General features: G+C 36.8%; 1 protein-coding gene across 4 annotated transcripts in view; it reads left to right on the forward strand.

Annotated features, from left to right (window-relative positions):
- LOC109171032 (putative late blight resistance protein homolog R1A-10) overlaps positions 1–16,141 on the forward strand; it is a 95,504-nt gene that overhangs the window by 36,714 nt on the left and 42,649 nt on the right. Inside the window, exons 4-5 of one of the 4 annotated variants that reach the window (XM_019320173.1) lie at positions 8,945–9,010; positions 9,098–9,129. The exons of 2 other annotated variants lie outside the window; for them this stretch is intronic. In XM_019320173.1, the coding sequence (XP_019175718.1) occupies positions 8,945–8,978 (34 nt within the window). In that variant the 3' untranslated portion in view covers positions 8,979–9,010; positions 9,098–9,129. Of the gene's footprint in view, positions 1–8,944; positions 9,011–9,097; positions 9,130–16,141 lie in introns of those variants that run through there. One more of the 4 variants, XM_019320172.1, reaches the window with a different exon arrangement.

Genomic DNA, 16,141 nt, shown 5'->3' on the forward strand with positions numbered 1-16,141 from the left:
CTAGTCCACTTTTCTCCTTTCACGTTTAGGAGAAATTCACTATTTTCCACACACAGTTACAATAGTGAACAAGTGCTACACAAGCACTTCTTCCGGATGTCTTGCACACAGCTACACCCTGCTCCGAGTGTCTCGCACACAGCTACACTCAACTCCGAGTATTTCGCACACAGCTATACTCAACGCCAACTAAGTGTCTTGCACACAGCTACACTTAGCAACTACGAGTGTTTTGCACACAGCTACACTCACTAGAGTATTTTGCACACAGCTATACTCTTTCTACAATTTACAAATACAAGGATTTGTATTTCTCTCTCCAACTAGATTTTGAGACTATTCAGACTAAGTCTCTTAGAATATTTGAGCACTAGCACTTTTGAATTTTGCACTTGTATTATATCTCGTTTTTCTCTATTTCTTCTCACGCTCTTTGTCTTCAAGTCTTCATGGCTTTTTATAGTCAATCAAATATATCCGTTGGAGTGGGATAATTTGATATTTGAAATTTGAATCTTCATAGCCTGATATTGTTGACAGTAGTAGATCTTCAATTTTGATTTGATTTGTCAACTTGCCTGACAAAGTAATTATTTTTAGCACAACTTTGATTTTCTAGTTGTTTCTAAAAATATTACTTTAATTGTCAATTTGAATATCCAACGAATCTTTGAAATAAATTCATCTGATAGAATTTATTTCTAGGATAAGTTTTTATATTCATGCCTTCATAAATATTTTTCCGTTCTGATCAAATGTCTTTCAGGCAATTTTGGAGTCTTGTGGCATGTGGGTGGACTTGGAGTAAATTCCTTCGAATTTATCCAATTTCTGATCATCTTGCTCTTTTGCCACATTGTGCTCCTTTGACTTGAACATCGTGCTCCTTGACTTTGAACATTGTGCTTCTTTCGATACATTGTGCTTCTTTCGATACATTGTGCTCTTCTGACAACATTGTGCTTCTTAGACAACATTGTGCTTCTTAGGTGGCATTGTGCTCCTTCGCATTGTGCTCCTTAGCAGCATTGTGCAGATTTGGTCACATTGTGCTCCTTTAGTAAGCATCGTGCTCCTTCGGACACATTGTGTTCTTTTAGACACATCGTGATCTTTTGAACACATCGTGCTCCTTTAGCACACATTGTGCTCTTTTGAACACATCGTGCTCCTTTAGACACATTGTGCTCTTTTAGCACACATCGAGCTCCTTCAAAATCTGCCTTAAAAAATAGGTCCTTGGGGGGAATCGCCGTTAGGCTCATCCGGTCATTCCTTGCAACGCCATTGCTTTATGCTTCTTTCACGGATGAATACTCGTAGGACCAAAATTAATTTCTCAAATTAATTTTGTTCTTCCTATGGTAGATTCCTTCTGATTTCAATATTCTGATTTATGATGCTTGTACTAAAGACTTAAAAACTAAGGGGATCTAAAGATACATTTGGCTCATCAAAACTTACAAAAATATTCCTATCATATATATATATATATATATATATATATATATATATATATATATATGTATGTATATGCAATAAAAATTCCATAAAAAGAGCCCAAAACCAATATATCAATATCAAGGAAGATGAATAGAAGACAGACCTTAGCTCCAAGATCACGAATAACAAGTGCCTCATTACCATAGCTCTGTTGCTCTTCTTGAATCTTCCTTGCAGATTCCACCAGAATAGAATAACAATAATTTTCTAACTCAATTAGTTGTAGTGTATTTAAATTTGCAAATTCACTTAGAAGTTCTTCCAAGTCCAAGCAAAATCTAAGGATTAAGCGTTCCAAGACGGGGAAATGATCATTAGTTGTATTCAGCATTTGAGATCTGAGCGTGCAATAAGTAAAAGCTTAAATCCCTTAAACCCATCATCATCTGCTGGTTCCCACTTTGGACCGGAGAAGGCAAACTCTTTCAGTTTGAGCACCTCGAGCTTTGGCAACCTTCCAATAATGTCCATGTCCTCCCACGGAAGATAAGTATTACAAAGTGTCAACTTCTTAAGGTTCTGAGGAAGAACGGTTAGACGATAAAAGCCCTCCACATTTCTCCTTTCAAATTTCAATCTCTCAAGCAAACGCAAATGAACAAGACTGTTAAAGCTTCTGGAGATGAACTGTCATGTGACTGTTACTCAGATCTGCTTTCCTTGTCAATCTGGATCCGGACTTCAAGTGCCTCAACATTCTTTACTACTTTCTGCAAGGTCTGGTGAAGCCCACGAGAAGCTTCGATTTCAGCTTCAGCTTCATCAGCAGCTACATCTCTGATTTCTGCATCCAGACTTTGATTAACAGTCTGTGTCTCAAGAAAGTGTTGAAGAAAGTAGAGCTTCAATTCTCGGATAACAACAAGACTAGTTGTGTATTGTTGAAAGATGGGTTGGGATGCGAAAGGTGTTGATCCACTATTCCCAGTAGAGAAAAGTTACGACAACAAAAGCCATTCAAGAATTCTAGTGAGCTAGTATGTAGAGAGAGATGCAGAGTTTGAAATGAAGGGCAGCTTTAGTTTGAACTCTGAAATATTGAACAGGAAATGCAATGGGTATATTAATTAGATCAACCACATTAGTATAATTTTTTCATAAATTTTTATGAATCAAGAAGGAGAGAAGGAGGAAGGAAAAGAAAAAGAAAAAAAAAATAAAAAAGAGGAAAAAGAGACCATGTATTGTATTCATAAATTTACAAAACTTAGAAACACAATTTATATTTTAGTTGAAGTTCACAATTCCAATACTAAAAGTACACAATTTAATATAACAAATGGAAAAAGAGTTGTCACGAAAAATAAAATTGATATGGTTAACGTGCAGCAAATTATATTGTGGATCATGGTCCAAAACGGTGTTGTTTCTTTTAATGAAAAGATACGGCACCTGTTCCTTGTCGTTCCGTGTAATTAGTTCAATTTGTATAACATATTCAATTTCATTTCATATGCATTGTAGTTTCATTATAGTACAATTAAAGTTTCATTTTATTTCAACTACAGTTTCATTCAACATTATACATACAATAGTCTTATTACAATAAGACGTGTTATTGAATTTCATTTTATACTCATTGTAGTCTTATTACAACACCCTTAAATTATAATTCAAATTCAACTACGGTTTCATTGGACAATATACACTCAAATATGTCAAACTGTTATTCAATTTCATTTTATATACACGGTAGTTCCATTACAACACAACTACTATAACTACAGTTTCATTTGACAATATACACTCAATATGTGAGACATGTTATTCAGTTTTTTTAGACAAACCGTAGTTTCATTTCAACAAAACTAAAGTATCATTTCTATTTAACTATTGTTCTATTTGACAATATACATTCAATATGTGAGACATGTTATTCAGTTTCAATTTATACATACTGCAGTTTCATTTCAACACAACTAAAGTATCATTACAATTCAATTACAGTTTCATTTGATAATATGTGCGAGACAATTTAATTTTAGATACACTGTAGTTTCATTTTGTTATGAACTCAAAAAATACAGAATCTGTTAAAAAGTAACAGCTGCTATTTCTTTACTTAAATAAACAACGCCATTTTCGGACCATGGTCCACAGAATAACAACTGTTAACATGCCCAGTATGATTTCATCTTTGGTGGGGGCCACTGTGGAGATAAAAATCCAGGTCATCCTGCAAGAATCTCAAACCTTCTCTCATCTTTCTTTCTCTTCACCCTCACATGCATTTGGCCACACAAAAAATCAACTAATAGGGATGCTATTAAGACACCTACTTTTAAAAAATGTACAGAGAAATATGAGTTTATAATGTTACAAATTAGATTAAATAATAATAGATTCATGCATTATTTGGTAATCATGGGTTAAATTAGAATATTTGACCATCGGTTTATAAAATATGTTTAGTAAAAGTAGTTGTTTAGCGTTATCAGTTTACAGCTTGCCCATCCATTGAATCATGCATTACTACAAATAACATTTTTAACGTTGCTTTTTTGAGACAAACGACACCAATTTTTTTTGGATGTCATTTTGGAAAACGTTATAAATAAATGATACGACATTGGTTATAAAAAACCGACGACGTATATATTTTTAAAAATTTTAAATAAAGCATACAACGTCTGTAACACCCTCGATTTTTACACGATAAACTAAGAAATTTAAAGCTTAAAGATAAAGATTAACTAGTCATTAAGAAATAAAGTGTGCGGAAGCTAAACTTGTCAATCGGGGTATGCTATGCCACATCTATCTAATATATAGATGCACAGACTAAAAACCAAGTACTTTAATTATCTAAAACATAACATTAAGTTCACAAGTTTAGAACTAAATGCACACAGGCCTCAAAACTAGACTAAGGAATCAAGAGCTAAGCTACGCTACGTCATCTTTTAGCGCGCTCGAGGAAACTACTCAATACCTGTAAAACATAAGGGTAGCACCCGTTAGCGAATAATGCTAAGTAACCCACTACTACACGTTAAATACAGTGTAGTATAGATATGGGAAAATCATTTTGAGACATGGAATACATAATATATAGTCTTTTAAAACGAGGAATAGAAACGACATAAAACTCATCATAATCACTCGCAATCAATTGACCAAACATCATACGGTTACTCAAGAGATCATCATGAATGACAAGCACAACAAACTCATCATAAGATACGATAATCAATAACAATCAAAAGATAACATCAAACATGCTTATAAACAATGAAAGTCAAGGATCGCAATCAATGACAAGTTCCAACCTTATCCTGGTTCCAACCTTATATCACCATTCCAACCTTATTTCAGTTCCAACATGTACCTCCAAGTGCTACCCTGTACACCAAGTCCAACCTTATTCCTCCTGGAGCCATTGCTCCCCGCCTGCTTACCGCCAACTTTTATAGACATACGCAATGTCGTTAATAATAGTACTTATCACGTGATAGTATCGCCCAATCAAGTGAGCAAAGCTCATTACCACCAATCTCATAACAATCACATAGTCATTGACATAAAGGATTGAGGCTTATCAATAACCTAATCAAGGATCAACAATAGAGTACAACATATGTACTAGATAACAACAAGGGATTCAATCGTAAGACTTCAATGAGAGACATGAAACGATCAATCAAGACAATGACACAATAACGATAGACTTCAATCCAAAGATTACAATGATTGGTGAACGCAAGTTACCAATCTTCATTGATAACGAATGAATGAACACATACTAGCATCAACAACATCATAACTAGCATGCACATCAATAGGATAGACATAACGGTTCAAACGAACATCAATAACTTCACATTAATCCAACGAATCACAAAATTGGACCTTAAACATGATTCAATTCTCATAAGCCTATCAAGGTTACTTAGGATACCGTTCTAGACGTACGAAACATCAAATGAGACACACAATTGCACAAGGATTCAACAAAACGGAGGCCAAAGCACAATGTACCAGTGGGCAGAACGGTGGGTGGTCAACCACCTGTGGCTCCCCCCGCCACCATCCACCACATTCCCCGCGGGTGGAACGGCGGTAGGCTCTCCGCCCGTGGGTACAACACCTGGGAGAGAAAAATCCCTTCGGGGAAAATTGCCAACAAGTCCAAGTTCAAGTCCAAAACACCCAAAACCTCTCATACAACAATAAGGGAGCTTGAACACATGAAAAACTCAAAGAATAGAATTTATGAACCCTATATACAAGCTCTAAACATGCACAAACACAAAATTATGCATCATTTCACTCATGAACATCAAGAATAACAAGAAATCCATATTATCAAATTTAAAATAAGTTTTGTAGAACATGGGTTACCTCCTTAAGTCTAGAAACACCTTCTCAACCTCCTATTCTTCTTCTTGAAACTCTTCTTCTACAAGGCCTTCCCAACACAAACCAAAACCACACAAATAAGCAAAACTTAGATAAAGGCAAGGAAAAACTAGATAAAAACGCTAGTCAGACTTAGAACTTACCCTCCTAAGGTCTTGGTGGAAGAAAGTTGTATCTTGAAGGGTTCTTGGCAAGATTGGGGAAGGGTTTTGGTTTGGCTTGGGGAAGAAGTTAGGATTTTAGAGAGAAGGTGGAGAGAAATGAAGTTCTTGCCTACTGTGGGAAAGCAATAGTGGTGTGTTAGGGAAAATATCTAGGATGTCAAGTAAGGGTGTGAAAAGACTATAATAGCCTCCATTGACTACAAAATTGTTAGGAAGAATTTAAAGGCTAGGTACAAGGTATAAGGCACAAGGTACAATTCATTGGCTAAATCAATTGACTATAGAGTCTAGTCAATTTAGGTCCTTCGACTATTTAATAAAGAATTAGGAAGAAATTTGCAAAGCAAGCTCAGAATTAATTAAATAATTAATTCCGTTTAAGGGGTAATTTTCTGGGATGTCCAGGGTTGTAAAAATCGGTCTAGGCGCCCGCCTAGGCGCTAGGCGCCTCTAGACCGTGGCAATTTCCCTCCTAGGCACCCGCCTAGGTTACCGGCCGATTTGGCCGCCTAGCGTCTAAGTTAGTCGAGTTAACTCGTCCATTTCGGTCGAGTTAACCCGATCGCCTCGGCCTATTTTTTTTATTATATATGTGTGTGTGTGTGTGTGTGTGCGCGCACATACATATATATAATATGACATATATACACTCGTAGACTAGTTTGATACTTTCAATCTTTGGATGATTGAAGTATTTGACTATTTCATATTTGAGTATTTTTAATTTTTAATATTGTTTTAATGTTTTTTTTTCAAACCCATTGTTTTGATGTTATGACTTATGAATCATCATTAATTCATTTATTTGGATGTGTCATTTGATTAAATGTTGAAAACAACCTCATTAAAATTGTCAAACTGCAAGTCTACCACTGTTTTTTTGGCGCCCGCCTAGATTCCGCCTAGGCGCCGCCTAGACCGCCTAGGCACTAGGCACTGTCCGGGCGCCCGACTAGCGCCTAGCGCCTACTGCAACCATGGGGATGTCACAACATCGGTTATTTATTAAAAATCGACGTCGTATAATTTTTTAAAAAAAATTAAAAATAATAAATGACGTCGATTTTTAGCAAAAACTGACGTCGTTTGTATTTCAAAAATATTTTAAATTATGCAAATGACGTCGATTTTTACTAAAAACCAACGTTGTTTGTTTAAAAAAAAATTTAAATTATATATACGATGTCGATTTTTAACTAAAACCGACGTCGTATGTATTACGTAAAATAAAATAAAATAAAATAAACAAACAAACGACGTCGATTTTGAGTTAAAAGCCGATGTCATTTGTTTGTTTTTTTTTTTAATTATACGGCGTCGGTTTTTGATTAAAAATTGACGTCGTATAATATTTTTTTAAAGTATGAAATTTATTTTATAATTTTCTCTCAAAACCTGGAAATTTTACCATTCACATCAGCATTCAAAATTTGTGCAATTTTACATTTATAATTACACAATTGATCAAGCTAATAAATCTCTTAACTAATCAAACTAATGAATATCACAATCAATCAAGCTAATAAATTCTACAATTAATAGTAATTAATAATAATATTTTGAAACTAAAATTATCAATATCAATTATTTAATGTACTAAAGAAGTATTGTATTAACCAATTGATCAATAAGAAACATGGACCATATGTCTCTAACTTCATCAATCTCATGTTGATTGTAGGCCAATCTTCCAAATCTCTCTATGCTCTACAAAGTTGAAAAGAGATAAATAATTAATAAGTTAGTATTTTTAAAAATTTAAAGGAGAAAGATATTTTATTAAATTATTTGTGTTATCCATTCCTTTGTATGCTTGCATTGAAATAATTTTCAACATTAATTTCTTCACATAATATCTGCATTCGGTAGTTCCTTTTTGTTTGGAACAATACATTTGAATTACAATACAATTAAGATTTTTTTTTAATAAAAAACAATAAGATATATATATATATATATATATATATATATATATATATATATATATATATATATATATATATATATATATATATATATGGATGCACTCAGGTGCGAATAAGTGCCCAGGAAGGAATATGTGAACGAATCAGCGCGCGACACGTGTCCAGATCAAATAGCTTAAAAAACACGGTGGCATTTTTGTAAATAATTGAATATCGAAGTGCAAGTAAAATCACTTACAAGTGCACCTACATTCACCTATAAGTGCATGTAATTTTCCCTTGTTAGCATTCACTTCCCGCAAACATTCATGCACCTAGGTGTGCTTATAACTATCAGTGCAACTATTTATAACTATTGGTGCAACTACTTATAACTATATCTGCACCTACTTTCACTTATAAGTGCATGTAATTTTGCCTTGTTAACATTCATTGATCTGAGTTCAGCGGGTAGTAATACCCCTGAAAACCACCCGCAAACATTCATGCACCTAGGTGAAACTACTTATAACTATGTGTGCAACTACTTAGAACTATAGGTGCAACTACTTATAACTATAGGTGCACTTAGTATTGATGCTTAATGTAAATTTTTACCTGCACCTATAATACATTTTACGTGCACTTGTAATGCATTTTACTTGCACTTCGATGTTCAATTATTTACGAAAATGTCACCGCGCTTTTTAAAAAAAATCAGTATTTCTCATCCATTAGATCTGGACACGTGGACGAACAAAATCCATTCCTATTTCACTCCTGGGCGAAGCATTCGCACCTGAGTGCGATTCTATGCTTCGCCCAGGAGCGAAATAAGATTGGATTTTGTTCGTCCACGTGTCCAGATCTAATGGATGAGAAACACTGATTTTACTTCGATGTTCAATTATTTACGAAAATGCCACCACGTTTTTTAAGCTATTTGATCTGGACACGTGTCGCACGTTGATTCGTTCGCATATTCCTTACTAGACACTTATTCGCACCTGAAAGCTCGGAAAAAAGAAGTGAGTATACAATTTGGTAATTTTGTATTTGAAGAAATCTGGTTTAACCAAGGTATGAATACCAAATTACCAATGGAACATCAAAACCTAGCTACCATCTCATTTAGAATTTTAGCTTTTCCATTTGTGTTTCTTCAAGGGAATCATATACACGTTACAATGATGCATTGGTTTCATTCGAAGAAATGCATCCTAGATGCCTGATGTTGTGGTGTTCTCATTTGCAGCTTGTCTGTTATTACAATAATGTTGATGTTGGAGTTCATTTTCAATAATGTGGTTGGTTATTGTATTTGATATTGATAAGACCCAAATATGCTATGTTTTAGAGGGTATTTAATAGGCTAATTTTGCTTTAATTAGAGTCCTTTATGCTTAATTTGTGCTTAATTAGCTTACATTGATAGAAATTAGGATTAAGGACTAATTCTATTGCCTTTGTAGAAAAATAGTAAAACATTGACAATTTCAGGGCATTCCGGCGACAGTTTGGTAAAACGATCATATCTTGAGCTAGGAGTGTCCGGTCGAGGTGAAGACCAATGAATGCATGACCACAAATCCTTTCCATCCAAATCTTCATTTACATGTTTATTTTCTTCCTTTTATTTGGTTTCCTTATGCTTACACCCTTGTTTCCTTACCATCCTCATCTTGCACCTAGCATCTCTTATTGATACATTGTGACACCTAGTTGTCTTGCATTTCACTTACTCCAACTTGCCATCCTTGAGTTCGACACTCGGGAGTTCCACACTTCCGTTTACACACTATTCCACCACACACCATCCCACTCAAAACTACAATCATCAAAATGGCGTCGTTGCCAGGGATGGCAATAGGTGTCGAGTGAAGTGTGCTTACTAAGACAATCTAGGAATGTGTCAATAGGATTTCTAGGTTGCCTGTTGTAGTTATTTGTTATCCATTGTGCCCATTTGTCTATCTTGTTAATCCATCTTGTTTTTGTTATTTCTCTTGTTTTTGTATATTTTCTTGTTTGATTACTTGTTTAGAAAAGGTGAGCAAACCGTGATATGATACTTCCAATTGTTATCTCACCTTGCAACTACTTTTAGTTGCAAGTATTGTAACACCCCCGATTTTAAGCATATTTTAAAACCATTTTAAGCTTAGGAAAGAGATAAAGTCTAAACGTTATTGAGATTAAGCAAAGCGGAAACTAACTAAACAAAACCGGGAGATGTTATGCCACATCTATCTAACTATAGATGCATAGGCTAGAATCTAAGGTCAAATCCAAAACAACAGTTATCAAATCATAAACTAGGCTCACAGGCCACAAGTCTAAAACTACCAAGAGATGGGCTACGCTATCTAACTCTTCCACTAGCGCACTCTCCTGGATCTACTCAACACCTGTAAGACATAAGGGATAGCACCTGTCAACGAATAATGTTGGTAACCCACTAATACGTGCTGAGTACCATATAATATAGATATAATAAAAACCATTTGAGACTGGAAGTAGATATATAGTCTTTTAAAACGAGGAATAGAAACATCATGAGAATCATCATAGTTCACTCTCAAATAAAGACCAACATCAAAAGGTTACTCAATAGGTCAATAAGGATAACATAAGCAACATGCTTAACAACAAGATACATCATACAATAATCAATCAAGGAACCAATACAATGATAAGAACAATGGATTCATCGAGGACATAGCCAAACCAAGACATTCACCGGAGAGTCGTCGCAATGACTCGAATCATAAAGGATCACTCTGGTGTTATCGAAACACTCAAAGGGCCTAGCAAGGCAGAACTTCACCACAGTGAACCCTAGTGCACGGTGCTTCCCACGCAACCGTCACCAGCGCCCATCCAGCGGAACCTCACTTCCATACACAACACTAACATTGTAAGGCAGAACTTCACCGCAGCGAAGTCTAGCGCACTTTGCTTTCCACACATTTGTCGCCATCGCCCATCTAGCGGAACCTCACTCACATCCACATCAACAACCAAGCAAGGCAGGATCTTCACCGTAGTGAAGCCTAACGCACGGTGCTTTCCACACCGTCGCCACCGCCCATCTAGCGGATCCTCACTTACACCACAACATCACACTCACAACCAAACCATCAATTACCAACTCCCACGCAATCCAACAGAGGAAGGTGAAAATTGGTTTTAGTGGTGATTTTTTTAGTGAGTGTCATCCTCTAGGAATAACCATAAGGGACTTGAGTAAAAGGGGTTAAACACAATATCATTAAGTGTTTGAAAGCTAACCAAATTGAAGTGTTTGTTTGCATAGAGACAATTACAAAACAAATGAATGATTAACTGATAGTCAAGGATAAAAGATAGGACTTAGATCAAATAGCAATGTACGAATGTTCCTTACTGTTCTAAGATTCTAGGCATAAACCATGTTCAACAACGAATGCAAGGAAGTTAAGTCAATACCAATGCCACTCTCGTGGACATTGGTCTCTCAACAAGGTTCTAATCCTATTCTCATAGCAATTAGACTAGGTGAGGCAATTAATCAAACATCTTGTGTGCTCATTTCCTTCTAACACCCCTTTCTCAAGAGTAAGATAGAAATGTGACGGGTTTAGCTATGGTGAATCCCTATTCTCATAGGTGAAGCACCAAATCCAATGACCTCTTGCATTGTAACACCCCTGAAATTACCAACATTTTAAAAGCTTAAATAAGAGATAAACAGTCTAACATTAGTCATTAAACAAAGCGGAAGCTAACATAATTCGGGTAGTGTTATACCACACCTATACAAAAAGATAGGTGCACAAGCTACAACTAAAACCATTGTCAAATGTCTACGGCTCACAGGCTAAACAGAATACTAAGGAAAAATGAGAGCTACACTAACTACGGTCCACATCTAGTGCGCTCTCCGAAGGCTACTCAAAACCTGTAAAACATAGGGATAACACCTGGTTAGCGAATAAAGTTTGTAACCCACCAATACGCGTTAAAGTATCAATATATATACATAGATATAGTCAAAACCGTTTGAAACTGAGGAGTACAGTATATAGCATTTGAAAACCAAGAGATGAGACAACAATAGACATATCACACTCTCAATAAAGATCGAGACCAACAACCTCAACAAATAGAGACCACAATCAACAAGTGACAACCACAACTCTAGATGCAACCTACCAATCACAAGGTAGAGTTCATCATAGACATGCTCATATGCAATAAACACAACAAATCACATAATGACAAGCTTCACGTTCCAACCTTTTACCTTAGTACCACCCTTATGGCTACCCCCGGCCTTATCACAGTTCCAACCTGTACCTCCGAGTGCCACCCTGTACACCGAGTCCAACCTTCTCCCTCCTGGGACCGTCGTCCCCCACCAATCGCACCACCAATCATTATACCACCAATCTCTCAGTACACGAGGGTACCATTAAATTCATAGTAACATACCACCGATCTCGTGAGCAAAGCTCAAGTAACAAAACCACCAATCTCATTCATATTCACACATAGTCATCATCAAGAAGATTAAGGTTCATCAATAGCTCAATCAAATATCAACAAAGGTACAACGATTGTACAAGATCACACCATACGAATCAACCAAGAGATTTCAATAAAAGACATGAAGCTATACTCAACAACAACAACAATGGACTTCAATCCAATATCATCATGATTGGCAACAGAAGTCGCCAATTCTTAACAAGAAGGAACAAACCACACATACTAGCATAAACGACATCAACACTAGCATGCACATCAAACAGGTAAACCAAAATGGTTCCATTGAACCTTCAAGACTCGTACTAGCCCAACAAATCACAAGATTGGACCACAAGCACGATTCAAGACACCAAGTCCTAACAAGGATACTTAATACATCGTTCTAGACATACGAAACATCAAGAAGACTCACAAAAGCTCAATAATCCAACAACGGGAGGTCAAAACATCAAATACCAAAAGGAAAGAACTACGGGGAAACAACTCTCCGCAACACCAATCATGTTCCCCGCGGGTGGGGCCACGGGTAGGCCATCACCCGTGATCCTGCCCGCGGGGTACAACCCAATAAAGTTGCGTTCCTCACGGGTGGGGCGGTGGGTAGGCCACTGCCCGCCGTTCCGCCCGCGGGGTACATCCATGCACACCAAATTTTCCCTTCGGGGAAATTCATCTACAAGGTCAACTTTAAGTCCAAAACACCCAAAACCTCACATACAACACAGATATGACTTGAACCCAAGAATAGCACAAAGAAAGAAATTCAAGAACCCTAAATACAAGCTCTAAACATGCATTATCACAAGATCATGCTTCCAATCTCACAAATACATCAAGAATCATCAACTAGAAGCAAATAATCATTCATAGAAATAGAAAATAGATTTTTTATACGAAGGGTTACCTTTGTAGACCAAAAACCTCTTTCTTCTGATCTCTTACACTCATAGGCCTCTCCTTGAAGCTCTTTCTCACCAAATACTTCTCATACAACCAAACCACAAAGAAGCACCAAAATAAGATAAAGACACCTTAAAGCTAACTAAAAACACTAAATAACTTTAGATCTTACCTTTTCCTAGGCTAGGGAGGTAGAAAGGTGAAATCTTTGGATGAATCTTTGCAAGGCTAGGGAATTCTTCTTCTAGCTTGGAGAGAAATCTAAGATTTCTGTAGAGAGAAGGTGGAGTGTTTATGATTTGACTAGTAAGGGAAATGAGTGAAGTGTCTTGCTAGGGAAAACTTGAGCATCAAAACATGTGTGAAAGGTCATCTTTACCCTTACTAAAGCTAGGAAGACAAAAGGTTGAGGTACAAAGCATAAGGCAAAAGGTACACATGGTTGACTAAGGAAACTAGTCAAATTCTAGTCCCTCGACTATTAAATTTCAGGATTTTTAGAAACAAATTATCAAAGGTGAATTAGGATTAATTCCTCAATTAATCTCAATTAAGGGTTAGATTTACGGGGTGTCACATGCATAGTTGGGCCCTAAACAAACAAGATTCAAACAATTCTCCAATTTCACAATCGCATTCATTTTAGAGGCATAGCAAAATCTAGATTTGGCAATTCAATTCATATTGGCATTCATACAAAGCAATTCAATCTAAGCCCCTAACTAGTTTAACTACTCATAGTGGAATTAAAAAACCAATAGAAAGTGAAATAACTAAAAGCAATTAAAATAATATACAACGTATTCAAGTACAAAAGTAATTTACAAAATAGGAGAGTAAGAAATAAATTCTTACTTGATTGAATTTATAAATGGTAAATCTGAAATTGAAGTAGAAAGTGTAGTTACATGTGGTATCGTCTCCCTAAATCTTCCAAGAATTGATGGATTTATAATAGATAGATGTTCTAAAATGGATTTATGGAGAGAAAACCTAAGGAAAAACTTAGAAAAATACTAGATCCCCTTCAAAATAACTCCTCCCTTCTATTTATACTAAACACAACACGCCATAAAGTTGCCTCCGGGATGCCTGGTTACGATGGGGGTCACGGCGTGACACCCATTGTGACCAGGCCAAAGCTTTGCAGGTCCCAGGATGTCACGCTGCAGGTCACGGCGTGACCAGCAGCGTGACTCTTGGGATCCACGAAGTAGTTTGCTAGTCACGATGGGGGTCACAGGCTCACAGCGTGACCTCCACCGTGACCAGCAGACTACTTTCAGATGGTTAGGTTGTCACGCTGCGGGTCACGGTGTGACCACCAGCATGACACCTGACCAGTTGAAAGCCAGCCGGAGTGTCACTTGTTGCGTCATCTCCTTTGCTCTGATGCTCAATATCATCTTGATTTGTCCTTATTTTGAGCTCTTGTATGCTCCGATCTACATTTTCCTTCCTCAAGCTATCAACACCTTAAATATGCTTCATGTGCGTATAAACACATAATGTTCACTTAGAAATTAGTACAAACGAAGCATAATTATAGACTAATTCAAGGCTTATCAAATCTCCCCACACTTAGACCTTGCTTGTCCTCAAGCAAGATAAACCCAAGTTAAGCAGATTGAAATACCGGATATCATCAAAAGCAACCATGCAATTCCAAAGATCTAGTAAATGAGCTATGCATAAGAAATCACAAATATGTTCTTCCGCTTCCTACTTTGCAACAGTGGTGAAGTGAATGTGATACTCTCAATTGGATCAAAATGTAAGGACCCCAAAACCCCAAGTTCACTCATTGTTTTACATGGAATTCCCCTCGAGCACACATATTCACAAGCACAGAAATGATTCAATCCTCAACTTCCACAGGCCTAAAAAGCCGAGCCCACTAATGGGAACGATGCACACGGGCTCTCCAACTTTGCCTCATTTGGGACCAAAGACCCATTTAGTCAGTGTGATGGTGTGACACAAGCCGCTCCACTCGTTTTGGCTTAGAGTGAGTTTCTTTCTTTTTTTTCTAATCACCTCTAGGAAACCTTGTCGAGTCAATCGCCTTCATGTAGAGCTCTACGCTTTTTTGAAGTTTGTGCAATGGTTACCCAAATCCTACGAGATGGCTCACCTCATGTTTTTCCCTCTCAAGCAAGGATAGCTTAATGTTTTTTTAGCTTTTTCCATTGACTCTTTTTTTTTTCAATCCCTCTTGCCTTTTTCATTGGGAGTAGGGAATCACATAACTCACTTAAAGAAAAATCTCTCCTTTTGCCTTGTGCCACACCGAGAAAATTCATTCCAGGTCATACCACCTTACATTTCACAAAACTATCCCGTATACACTCCCATTTCGAGAGATCAATGACCTAGGTCTATGGAAGTGGGGGATTAAATCTCAAACAAGCATGCAAAATAGATATAAATCCTTATTAGGTCCTATGCAAATGTCACACAATGTAAGAGGTGATTTCCAAACATTTTCAACCAATTGAGCCTATAACGCCCCTTTCACAACAATTGCAAAGTAAAGGGAACAACAACATATTCACACTTTCAAATGCATATCCTATCTACCTCATCTTCACAAAAGTATGACCACAAAGAAGGTACATGGTACTCACAAGAATCTCAACCCTCCCCACACTTAGACCTTGCTTGCCCTCAAGCAAGACAAATCATTAGGGAAGCAGCTAGTATGGGGGTGGGGCAAAATGGGGTGGAGCATGCAACAATGTAGCAATCATATGAATGGACCATGGTCAAATCATGCAAGAA

The sequence above is a fragment of the Ipomoea nil genome, unplaced genomic scaffold (genome assembly GCF_001879475.1).
Source record: "Ipomoea nil cultivar Tokyo-kokei standard unplaced genomic scaffold, Asagao_1.1 scaffold3384, whole genome shotgun sequence".
In the NCBI taxonomy this organism is placed as follows: domain Eukaryota; kingdom Viridiplantae; phylum Streptophyta; class Magnoliopsida; order Solanales; family Convolvulaceae; genus Ipomoea; species Ipomoea nil.